At 40.9% G+C, this 12,398-nt stretch overlaps 1 protein-coding gene across 1 annotated transcript; it reads left to right on the top strand.

The window, feature by feature from the left end:
* The first annotated feature begins 538 nt into the window (after positions 1–538).
* On the top strand, positions 539–10,883 carry gnpat2 (glyceronephosphate O-acyltransferase 2). Its single transcript, XM_053642487.1, has 16 exons — positions 539–766; positions 1,868–2,059; positions 2,307–2,483; positions 3,581–3,710; positions 3,839–3,966; positions 4,209–4,284; positions 4,814–4,965; positions 5,343–5,473; positions 5,668–5,891; positions 7,537–7,785; positions 8,478–8,557; positions 8,964–9,104; positions 9,186–9,285; positions 9,709–9,802; positions 10,033–10,094; positions 10,256–10,883. The coding sequence occupies exons 1-16, from the start codon at positions 752–754 to the stop codon at positions 10,297–10,299; spliced, it is 1,995 nt and encodes a 664-aa protein (XP_053498462.1). The 5' UTR covers positions 539–751; the 3' UTR covers positions 10,300–10,883.
* Positions 10,884–12,398: the final 1,515 nt, after the last annotated feature.

The raw sequence follows: 12,398 nt of genomic DNA, 5'->3' as shown, positions 1-12,398 counted from the left end.
ATATGAAATCTATAAAACAATATATAAATTATATACGTGAAAACTCAATCAGAAGTGTTACAAATGTGGGAATTCTGAACTATGGAAAAGGATGGAAATATTCTGAGTCGACTCAAATTCCGATTTCATGCTTTGGGTATCGAAAGAATCGATTCATGGGAGTCGTTTCTATTTGTTATCTGGCTACACGTCCTTGAGGATGAATAAAGTGAGCCAAAGTCCATGTCTGAATGGAGTAACATTACAGCTGTCTAATGAAGTATGAATCTCCTTCTTTTCTACATAACATCGTCTGTTTTCCTGTGTACTCGTACATTTGGCGTGTAAAGTGATTCTGATTCTGTTTGGGAACATAAGCCGAATTGAATCCCTTTGTGTGTGTGTGAGAGAGAGAGTGTGAGGGTGAGGGAAGGAGTCGACTCCCGATTGTTGCTCACATCATCTCCTGTGTGAGAAGAGCCGCGTCAATTGCACTGTGCCGATTAACGAGTCGATTCTTCTAACCTTCATTCTTCTCTATTAGATTCTAAAGCTTCGGAGTCGACTCTTTAAATCCTATGCATGGGATTCGAAGAGTCGACTCTTATTAAGAATCGAATCCCAGGCACAAAATGTCACGGCAGGTGCAACAAGTCGCGCGACAGCTTTGAGGAGGAGTTTCCCGAAACCGGGGCCGGTGATTGGGGCTCGCGCATGAACCGAGTCGTTACCCGGCTGGAGAAGTGTGCACCTGCCGTGTGGAGCTGCAGCCATGGACCGAGTACTGGTAGGGAATGTTTTTATTCCTCTCTCTCTCTCTCTCTCTCTCTCTCTCTCTCTCTCTCTGTCTCTCTCTGTGTGTGTGTGTGTGTGTGTGTGTGTGTGTGTGTGTGTGTGTGTGTGTGTTTGTTTGTTGTTCAGCTCGAGAAACTCATTACAAGTCTCTGTCTTTATACACAACAAACTATAAAAACTCTACTAGCACACTAAATAGTAGGCAATGCTAAATAAACAGGGTGCATTCTTTCAGAGCAGACTTTTTTTGGGGGGTCAAAGGTCCAAGGTCGAGATTTTGGGGTTATAAAGATCTGTATGACCTTTTTTTTGTGGGGCGGGGTCGGTAAAAGTCTTTGATTTGACAAATATATCCCGATACCTCGACACAACATGTATCACAATATACACCGATCAGTCATAACATTAAAACCGCCTGCCTAATATCGTGTAGCTCCTCCTCCCTTTGTGCCACCAAAACAGTGACCTCTGACCCGTCGATGGAAAATGATACAATGCGTGTAAACCTAGTCAGCTTTAAGAAATGTAAAAACCTGCGATGTTTATTTACAGTTGATCACAATTTTGATATTATATTGTCGTATCGCCCAGCACTAAAGTGTATAAAGCGTTCAGTTCTAATAGGAACCGGTCATTGGTGTAGTCAAACTATTTTGTGGTTGTTTTTTGTTTTTTTCTATTTCCTATACCGTCGATCTGATTCCGATCATTAGTGTAAAATCTTTAGAGTCAGCTAGCTTTAGCTAACTTCTGTGAAAAATGCTGTACCTTTGCGACCAACTCGCATTTACGTATCGCTGACTGATACGTCGCCGTACAATTCCTGCGAGAAGCGGCGTTAGAATTACAGTCAGTTATGTAATGTTTCTATTCTTTCCAACGTTACGTGAGCAATGGTTGTTTGTTTGTTTATCAAATAAAATACCAATCATGTATAACGCTGCTTCGCTCAATATAAACCCGTCTTTGTTACTTAGATTTAACGTAAACGTTGCTGAAATAACGAGTCGTTCGTACGATCTGTTATTGTCGAGCGTGCGTGCGTACGTTGAGTGAAACGTTAACGCCGCCGTGCTGTATCCCGCTGTTACAGAGAGCGCACGTGTTAAAATCGGAGCCCGAAAACGTCTTCGACATTCTGGAGGAAAGAAGGCGGGGCAGCGATATAGGATACGCCCTCAGGACTTTTAGCGCTCAGCCGTATCCCGGGGCCACACCGCTGTCTGTGAGCGCCCTCAACAGGATGGTGCAGGAGTCACAGTATCTACGCTACGTTATCTCTGAGGTGAGACTCTCGCTGCGGTCCAGTACTGATTTTACTAAGTAAAAAAAAGTCAAACACAACGGAAAATAATCAACAAGTTATTGTTACCAAATAAAAGTTGATTCTTTTTCCTAGTACAGAACATTTCAGTTTTATTACTCTGAGCTATTTCGTTATTTTCTGCGCTATTACTAGTTGTAGTATTTATTTAACATTATTTAAATAAAGTATTTATTTATACACGCATGCACGCATACACTCCGTGCAGATAGCCGTGGAGTCGGGTGAGCCGTTCGAGTGTGTGAAGGAGGAGGCTGTGAGCATCTTAGAGGAGATGAGTCAGAACCTGCAGCTGAGCTTCATCCGCCTCATGGGTTTCGCTCTCACTAAGATCTTCAAGAGGCTCTTCAGCGCCATACGGGTGAACGAGGCCGGACTCGCCCGGGTTAGACACGCTCTCGTCGTCAACATTTTTATCATCTCGGCAACTTTATTTGTTTCTGTCGGCCATTTTAAGCCTTCGTTGTAACGGTTTTTAGCACTTCCTCAAGTAGATTCAAGTTCCTTGGAGAATTCCTACAAGTTCGTAGCGATTTGCTAGGCTGTAAGATTCCTCTGTTCCCAGGGTCCTATGTTCCCCCAGTTCAGTATTCTGTTAACACACATTAAGTAAACTTTTCCAAAGGTTTTATGTAATCGGGACTCATTTTCCCAGTGCCCTGTTAACTTTGAAAGTTATGAACTTGGAAAATGAAGCAGGTTGCACACCGAACCCTCATTTGTGCCGCTCTAAATCTAGCCGTTAGTCTGCATTCATATGAAATGTTTACACCAAACTGAAGAAGTGCTAATGTACCGTAGCCTATAAAACACAGTAAACCGTCATAAAAGGAACAAAATGTCCCAGCTCTGACTTATGCTGAAGCCTAACTCCAGCTTTAAGTCACCATATGTTCAATATGTGCCATATAAATCTGGGGGAATGTAGGACCCTGGGAACGTAGATACGCTCCCGTAAGCATATGACCTAACTAGCATGGTAACTAGCTAGCTAAATATGTCAGCTTTTATGTACAGATGAAGTGTTTCTGAAAACCCAGTTTAGACGTGGTAGAATGTTACATTTTTGAAAACGGTTCATATTTATTGCTCCTGTTAACATTTTATATTGTTTTCACTTCGTGCTAGAACTTTCTGACTTATAAACATGGTGTACTGTACTTGTAAAACCAAAAAACGCTAAGTGTTGGCTAAGTGTTGGCTAAGTGTTGGCTAAGTGTTGGCTAAGTGTTGGCTAAGTGTTGGCTAAGTGTTGGCTAAGTGTTGGCTTTTTTTTTTAGCTCTCAGTAGCTGTTTTTTAAAAAAAAATCTATCAGACATTCTTTCAATTTGGTGCTAAATGACCACGTCTTAAAATAATGTTTTTTTTGTTTTTTTTAAAGAGCTAAAATGTGTTTTAGTTAACTGCTAGCTATAAAGATGAAGGTGATGAACAGCTATGGGTCGTCATTTTATAACCATTTGATGGCTCCGCCCCCTCAGCTCCAACGGGCCATTCAGGAGCATCCTGTCATTCTGATGCCTAATCACAGGAGCTACATCGACTTCCTGATTATTTCCTACATCATGTTCACCTACGATCTTTCCGTCCCCGTCATCGCTGCTGGAATTCGCAAGTATCTATTAGAGACGAGCGAAAACTGACCTTCTGTTTAATCGTGTTTTCATGTAACACGTGCAATAACTTTTTTTTTTTTTTTTTTTTTCTTCCTGTTTCTTGTTTCCCAATTTCTCCTCCAGCGCTGATGGGAATGTCTCTGATTGGTGAGATCTTGCGTCGGTCCGGAGCGTTCTTCATTCGCCGTGCCATTGGCTCGGATAAGCTCTACTGGGCCGTGCTCTCTGAGTACGTCAGGACCATAGTGCGGGTAAAAAAATAAATAAATAATGACGCTATTCAACACTCAAGACTCAAAAGTTATATAGCTTATATTAGGCAATTTAAAATAGCTAGCGCAAATAAAATAGTCGATATTAGTGATGTTGTTTTCGACAGGTGTCTCTGTGTAAAAGGGCGGAGCTTACGTTTATTATAAGTACCTTATCACATCCTTTTAACTAACATTCTCTGGTTCTTATTGAACATACTTGTAAATTGATGTTTTTGCAGACGGGTTTTGCTCCTCTAGAGTTTTATGTGGAAGGATTGCGTAGCAGGACGCTGAAGTCTCTGAATCCCAAACTGGGTAAGCTAACCTTATTGACGCTACATGATTTAAAAAAAAAAAAAAAAAAAAAGGTTAGCTAAAGCTAGTAAACTAACATTACTCACTCTAGCATGAACTTCTACTACATTTGGATTAGCTAAACGTAAATTACAGCTGGGTAAGCTAAGCTTATTAGTGCTACGTGCTAAAACACGGTTAGCTAAAGCTAATAAACTAACATTACTCACTCTAGCATAAACTTATTCTATATTTGGATTACCTAAACGTAAACTACAGCTTGGAAAGCTAACTTTACACACACACACACACACACTCCTTACTCATATTAATATATAGTGCTATATATATAGTGCTACCATTGTTTTCTCCCACCATCTTATTAATACTGTTTAGTACAGTTTCGCTTTAAATAGGTGATTTTGACTCAAATACTAAAGGTGTAAATGAATATAAACTAGCCGAATGTGTCTTAGTTAAAAGGGATTAACTGTGTGTGTGTGTGTGTGTGTGTGTGTGTGTGTGTGTGTGTGTGTGTGTGTGTGTGTAGGGATGATGCAGATGGTCTTGGAGCCGTTTTTTAAAGGCGAGGTGTACGACATCACCCTGGTTCCGATCAGCATCAGCTACGATCGCGTCCTGGAAGAATCTCTGCTTGCTCACGAGCTGCTCGGCGTTCCCAAACCCCGAGAGACCACCCGGGTCGGTGCAGTCCATCACGCTTACTGTACCTCCCGATCCCGTTATCACACTAAGCTTACACTTTTCAATGATTAAGTAAGGAATAACACGCCTCAGGATGTGCTGTTATACGACAATAATCCACGCCAGGATGACGTGATATGGCCCGATATGAAGGACGTACTGTATAACAGCACACACCAAAGGTGTTTTATTCCTCTTGTACAGCAGTGATTCGCCAACCGGGTGCAATTTTTAATTTATTCACGAACGTTACGTCGTCGTGCTTTTTATCCGTTTATAGTTACGTTTAATGTTGCGGAATGTAAAGTTTGTAGTGATGTGGGCTGGCTTTGGTTGTGGTGACGGACTCAGTTTATTTTTGTGTGTGTGTGCAGGGTTTGCTTAAGGCTCGGCGGGTTCTGGAGGAAAACTACGGCTGCATGCATGTGTCGTTCGGGAACCCGGTGTCTGTGAGAGAGCTGGCTAAGGGGAGGATCCCCCGCGGTCAGTACAACCTGATACCCAGGTAAAACACCAAAAGCTGCGGAGCTCTAATAAATCAAACTGAATGCGGTTACTCAACAGCGGTGATTCCATGATCATGATGCCGTTTGTGACCTGCTAATGTTAACGTTCATGGCTGTAACTGAGGTCCGGACACTGTCGTTTCTCTCTCTCTCTCTCTCTCTCTCTCTCTCTCTCTCTCTCTCTCTCTCTCAGGGATCTGCCACTGAAGCCCGGTGCGGAGCTGCAGAAGTTTGTGGGTGATGTCGCTCACTTATTGGTGCTGTTACAGGAGCGAGGTTTGGTTCTCAACCCGTGGAGTCTCATGGCGCTGATCCTCCTGCAGAACCCCGATGGTGTGGACTGGAACACGTTTACTCATAAAACCCTGCGCCTGAGGACACTTGCTGCTCAACTCGGAGCCCAAATCGACTGGCCTGGTACAGTTTCAATGACCGTGGGTTACTGTAGGACACTATAGGGTACTATTCTTTAATACTTGTTACTATTGCTTACTATAGGGCACTATAGGGTACTGTTCTTTACTATAGGGTACTATTCTTTACTATAGGGCACTATAGGGTACTATTCTTTATTATAGGGCACTATATGGTACTATTCTTTACTACAGGGTTCTGTTCTTTACTATAGGGCACTATAGGATATTGTTCTTTACTATAGGGCACTACAGGGTACTGTTCTTTACTATAGGGCACTATAGGGTACTGTTCTTTACTATAGGGCACTATAGGGTACTGTTCTTTACTATAGGGCACTATAGGGTACTATTCTTTACTATAGGGCACTATAGGGTACTATTCTTTACTATAGGGTACTGTTCTTTACTATAGGGCACTATAGGGTACTATTCTTTAATACTTGTTACTATTGCTTACTATAGGGCACTATACGGTACTGTTCTTTACTATAGGGTACTGTTCTTTACTACAAGGCACTATAGGGTACTGTTCTTTTCTATAGGGTGCTATTCTTTACTATAGGGTACTATTCTTTACTATAGGGCGCTATAGGGTACTGTTCTTTACTATAGGGTACTGTTCTTTAGTACAAGGCTCTATAGGGTACTGTTGTTTACTACAAGGCACTATAGGGTACTGTTCTTTTCTATAGGGTGCTATTCTTTACTATAGGGTGCTATTCTTTACTATAGGGCACTATAGGGTACTGTTCTTTACTATAGGGTACTGTTCTTTACTATAGGGTGCTATTCTTTACTATAGGGCACTATAGGGTACTGTTCTTTACTGTAGGGTACTGTTCTTTACTGTAGGGTACTGTTCTTTACTATAGGGCACTATAGGGTACTGTTCCTTACTATAGGGTACTATTCTTTACTATAGGGCACTATAGGGTACTGTTCTTTACTATAGGGCACTATAGGGTACTATTCTTTACTATAGGGCACTGTAGGGTACTGTTCTTTACTATAGGGTGCTATTCTTTACTATAGGGCACTATAGGTTACTGTTCCTTACTGTAGGGTACTGTTCTTTACTGTAGGGTACTGTTCTTTACTATAGGGCACTATAGGGTACTGTTCCTTACTATAGGGTACTATTCTTTACTATAGGGCACTATAGGGTACTATTCTTTACTATAGGGTACTATTCTTTACTATAGGGCACTATAGGGTACTGTTCTTTACTATAGGGCACTATAGGGTACTGTTCCTTACTGTAGGGTACTGTTCTTTACTGTAGGGTACTGTTCTTTACTATAGGGCACTATAGGGTACTGTTCCTTACTATAGGGTACTATTCTTTACTATAGGGCACTATAGGGTACTGTTCTTTACTATAGGGCACTGTTCTTTACTATAAGGCACTATTAGTTACTATAGGTTACTGTATTGTCATTAGTTACTGTAGGTTACTCTTGGTAAGATCTTCCCATCGTTCTCAGTGATTTTATGAATTTTACACTATTGTAGGGTTATTTTTAAAATTTATTTTGTAACAGTTCTCAAGCTTCTCCGGGGGATTTTAAAGGTCTGACAAGCATCCACATGCGGAAGGGATTTAAATGCAGATCACTGTCGTGTCGGGGTTTTTCTCTTTCTTTCAGCACAGCTTCCTGACTCGGAGGTGATGTCGTCCAGCATGGCCCTGCATCAGTCCGTGGCACGCATTGAGAAAGGGTACGTCCGTCTGGTCGAGGAGGCGGGGCCAGGACCCGTCACTCAAGAGGAGTTCGCGTTCAGACGAGCCTCTGCGGCGCTCATGTGCGCCTCCTACAGGAACCAAGCACTCCATGTGTTCACCCGACCGGCACTGGTCGCTGTCGCCATGACGGCGGCTCCAAGTTGCAGCAAAGGTGCGTGTCAGTTGTTTTAGAATAAAAGGTACATCACTGGACACTTTGTACACAAACTGTAGCTTTGCATCTGTTTTTTCCATGTACAGTGTGATTTTAATCGTGCAAAAGTTTGCGTACTCTTGTTTGTATTTTGAGTGTATATTAATAGTGAAAAAATTTTTTCTCTTACCGCTAAGAACTTTTTCTTTGTCTGGGAATTTCTTTTTTTGTGTGTTTTTCTTCCATTGGACATCTTTCTACGACAGTTTTATCCTTCGTGAAAGCTTAATATTTTTATTTCTAATCACTGCTTACAGAAAGCTGCTCGAGCGTTTGAGCCGGTTTCGTTCCGCATGATTTAAATTAGAAATAAAGTGAATACATGTTGATCGTTTTTAAGTCATTAGACTCAAAGGCTTAATGAAGCAATGTCTTTACCCAGGAATCAAGGCAGTTGCAAACTTTTGCACTCAAGTGTTATATATATATATATATATATATATATATATATATATATATATATATATATATATATATATATATATATATATATATATAGTTATATATATATATATATATAGTTATATATATGTAATATACTCTAAATAGGAAGAACTGATCTGGATGTGGACCCCAGTATCCTTTCATAGACATCCGAGTGTCTCTGACGAGGACATACAGCTTTATAACAAGTGTCGTTTCCTCTCCAGAGGACGTCTTTAGCCGCTTCTGTTTCCTGCAAGACCTTTTGGCAAACGAGTTCGTCTTCATGCCTGGCCATGCAGCGCAGGTGAGACCGAAACTAATCACATCGCGTATTCAGAATCAGCCGTGATGGTGCGAGTGGCCCAACAACCCATCACTTAACCCAGCATCAATTTTTAAACGTGATGGTTTAATTACGAAAATTAAATACAGTAATTGGCAGTATAGCTTGCAGTCTAGATATGAAGCTGTTTTTTAATGTACTTCTCAAATCGAGAACCCTTTGTGGGTTTTATTTGAGAAGACCAGGAAACGAGTGCCACCAAAACAGCGACTTAAAACGTTTTACTGTTCATTTTATGCCGTGCTTCGATTGCGGTTCACGTGGGTTAAAACGGCGACGTTTGATTATTTGAAGCGTCGTGTTGGTGCATCTTTAGTCATGGGTGTCAAGATCTTTTTTTTGTGTTGCACTAATCTCTCTGCGTCAGGATTTTGAGGAGGGCTGCTCCGGCCTGCTGCGATGTGGAGCTCTGAGTATCGAAGATCACGGCCTGCGAGCGACGGACGAAGAGCAGGACACCGCCGTCTTCCTCGGCGCCGTTCTTGAGCCGTTTATTGAAACGTACCAGGTGATTAGAGACAGCGTTGATGTTCACCGGATCGCTGGTTTAGCTGGGAAACTCAATTTCGTGTGGATGTTTTGGGTTTAGGTGGTGCTTCGAGTTCTGTGTGAGGAAACGTTCCGGACGTTTACGGAGAAGAGGTTCGTGCCTGACGTCCGCGCTGCCGTCATGAAGCTCTTCCTCTCAGGTGCGCGTGTACCGCCGGGTTAAAGGGGGGGAAGTGGAGCAAATGACTTCATTAATTAAGTGACAAATCCTCCACTTTATCATCTTACACACTTATTGTTGAAAAAGAGGGAAATAACCTCTCCTCGGGTTTATCGAGTCACCTGGACACGCCCATTTCATTACACCAGCAGTTGCTCCGCCCACTGTCTCATTGAAAAAAAAACGTATTTGCTCGAATGGTATGCAGTACAGAAATATTAAAGACGGTTTTGATTTACACGCGTGCGCGTCCATGATTTGTGAATTGTGTCTTGGGCCAGGTCTGACGTTTTCGTCCTGCGTACTAGCCTTAATCACCGTATTTCCTTTTCTCCATGTCCACTCCTCAGACTGTGTGTGTGTGTGTGTGTGTGTGTGTGTGTGTGTGTGTGTCCCTCTTCAGGTGAGGCGCGGTCGTACGAGTGTTTGTCCTCCGACACGCAGAAGAACGCCCTCGCGGCTCTGGTTAGGATGGGAGCCGTGTCTAAATCCAGGGCGTAAGTGGAAATTTCACTCGTTTTATTAGACACGGCGATGCTGTAGTGTAAACTCCAAACCGTAAATCGGGTTTAAAAATAGACACGGACGGGTCTCTGTAGGGATTGTTTCTAAATATATTTTAAATATGTATAAATGGTATTTTTGTTAAATATTTTAAAATATGCTTGAAATACGTGTACTTATAAATGTCTCCTAAGCTCATCAGTCTTGATTTCTCTGTTCTCAGAGCTGAACAGGTCGAGTACAGGGTGAACCAAAGTGCAGTGATGAGAATAAGGAGCACGCTGGGTAAGAAAACATACGTTTTCAGCTCTGGATGTAAATAAATAGACCTGTAATTGCGGTGTGCATCTTGATTCATCTCCTCGGTTAAACTATAATAATTCTGTAATCCCGTATCATGCGCTTTTGCTGAAATAATGAATACTCTCCTGTCTCTTTGGCTGCAGATGGCAGTGTCGCGTCCAAGTTGCCGCTGTACTCGAGACTGTGACGCGGCCCTCCGTTTCTGCTCTTTTTTTAAAAAAATTTTTATAGTCTGTAATAAATAACGAGTTAAAGTAGGACCTTCCACAGCCTCAGCGATACTTATGACAAAATAATACGGACGAACCCAGGATGAAGATCATTCCCACAGAAAATTCCCAGGATTCCCTGCTCTAACGTGTAAAAGGAATTTGGCAGCTGACGTTTGCACTAAATACATTTCACAATAACACAATGTCATTTGTAGTAAATTTTCAGTGACTGTAGATGCATTAATTACACCTGTATGTAATTGTAGATATTTTGACTTGTAGATAGTAATTTATCATTAAAAAAAATAATAATTTAAAAAACAGACTATAATAATAGTGTTTCAATGTAATGTGAAATAGCACAATGTAAAATATTGTATAATACATTAGGAATAATAATAATAATAATAATAGTTTCTAATTAAATATGTGATTCCACGTCCTGCCTTTTTCTGTGATCTTTATTCACGCTGTTCTCGCTCTCAGAAGTCATTTGACTTCTCTTGTACTGTATATAAATAAAGCTTTCTTGGCTAAATAAAATGTTTTTACACTTTCACACCCTCTTCAGACGTGAAAATTGATCTGTTAAAAATAAAGAACTTTTTTTTTTTGAAAATAGCATTTTTTTTTTGTGTTATTTTAATGTATGAAATGCACGCTGACACATAAATGGTATTCAAAGTATTTATCCTCGTTATTTTCACGTGACAGTACTTTAAGAAGTGTTTTATTCCTAATTTTTTTATATGAAGGACATCATACTTTTTATCCACTTATGGTTACATTGTAAGGGCTCCTACTACTGAAGCAAGAATGTTCCTTGATTTTATGTAATATGTTAGGTCAGCCCCGCCCACTCAATATATCGCAATTTAGCCACACCCATCCGCATTAGAACCGTTTAGCTCCGCCAATTATCTTAATAGCAGGTTAGCCCCGCCCCCACTTTCATGTTGGAGGCTAGAAGCAGTTGTCTCAGCAAACAGAAAACTTTTGCGCTGTTCGGCTACTGAAGGACGCGACAACTTCAAGCGCAGGTAAGAAAAATAAGAGAATTTAATTTGAATGTGATTCATGCTAATTTGTTTGCTAATTGAATCGGGAGAACGAACGCTGGACTAGTTTTAAAACCGTTTCACCAGCAGACGCCATTATTTATCTCCCTTGTAGTTACGGGCGTGGGGGCGTGGTCTGTCATTTCTCTTCTGGAGCGACCATCCAATCAGAACGGCTCTAATTTAAATATCAGTCTTAAAGGGACAGTAACTGAAACAGGCAGTTGAATTCTGAGGAAGGAAGAGATGCTCGTGTAAAAACGGATGAGTGTTTTGTTTTCTTCATAAAGCAACAAATGTTATAACAGGACTTTACATACACAAACGGTGTAGGATGTGACACTTTTCATGTTGTGGAACCACCCACGATGCAACGCGTTTGAAACTAGGCGGCCATTTTGATTCCCTCGCTAAATACCTAATGCATTGCCCCTGTCGTGCGGACAGACCTTCTTACCTGAAATTCAAAATATTTAATTCAAATAAAAATCTCCAATTTGTTAAAGCACAACTGATATACTCAAAAATGTCCTGCATTATGCTCATTCACCCCCAGGTGGCACTTTACCTGATGGGTGTTGGGATCTCAACTGGAAGAGCTTGCTGTTTAAGACTTAATAAATAAATAATAACTTCAGGCATACAAGACCTTACAAGTGTCAGCTACACTTTAGATAGGAATTGAATGCAAACGAAAACTTTTAAATCTACATTTTAGCACAAGTGTGACTGGTTTGGATTCACCTGGGCAGGAAAATAGGGGGGGGTGGGCATTATAATTAATCAAATAGCCCAAATAAATACATAAATATTCACTTAATGAATAGTTCTGATCTTAATTTAAAAAAAATCAGCAAAAAGTCTGAGATCACCTGATGTAAACAAAGTTTAAACCACATTATTTAGCCTTGTATACAACTATACAGTTGGCGCAAATTAATATTAATAATAACTTGATTGATAGTCCTCTGGGTGGGCCGGAGGTAAAAAAAAAAAAAAAAAAAAAAAGACAGTAC

The sequence above is a fragment of the Ictalurus furcatus genome, chromosome 2 (genome assembly GCF_023375685.1).
Source record: "Ictalurus furcatus strain D&B chromosome 2, Billie_1.0, whole genome shotgun sequence".
Lineage (NCBI taxonomy): Eukaryota > Metazoa > Chordata > Actinopteri > Siluriformes > Ictaluridae > Ictalurus > Ictalurus furcatus.
This window is presented reverse-complemented; position numbering and strand designations above follow the sequence as displayed.

What these genes read in the sequence shown, in the direction of transcription:
- gnpat2 (XM_053642487.1), top strand. An exon ending in TACGCTACGTTATCTCTGAG is followed by an intron (nt 2,060 to 2,306) that starts GTGAGACTCTCG and finishes CACTCCGTGCAG; the next exon opens with ATAGCCGTGGAGTCGGGTGA. An exon ending in GTCTCTGAATCCCAAACTGG is followed by an intron (nt 4,285 to 4,813) that starts GTAAGCTAACCT and finishes GTGTGTGTGTAG; the next exon opens with GGATGATGCAGATGGTCTTG.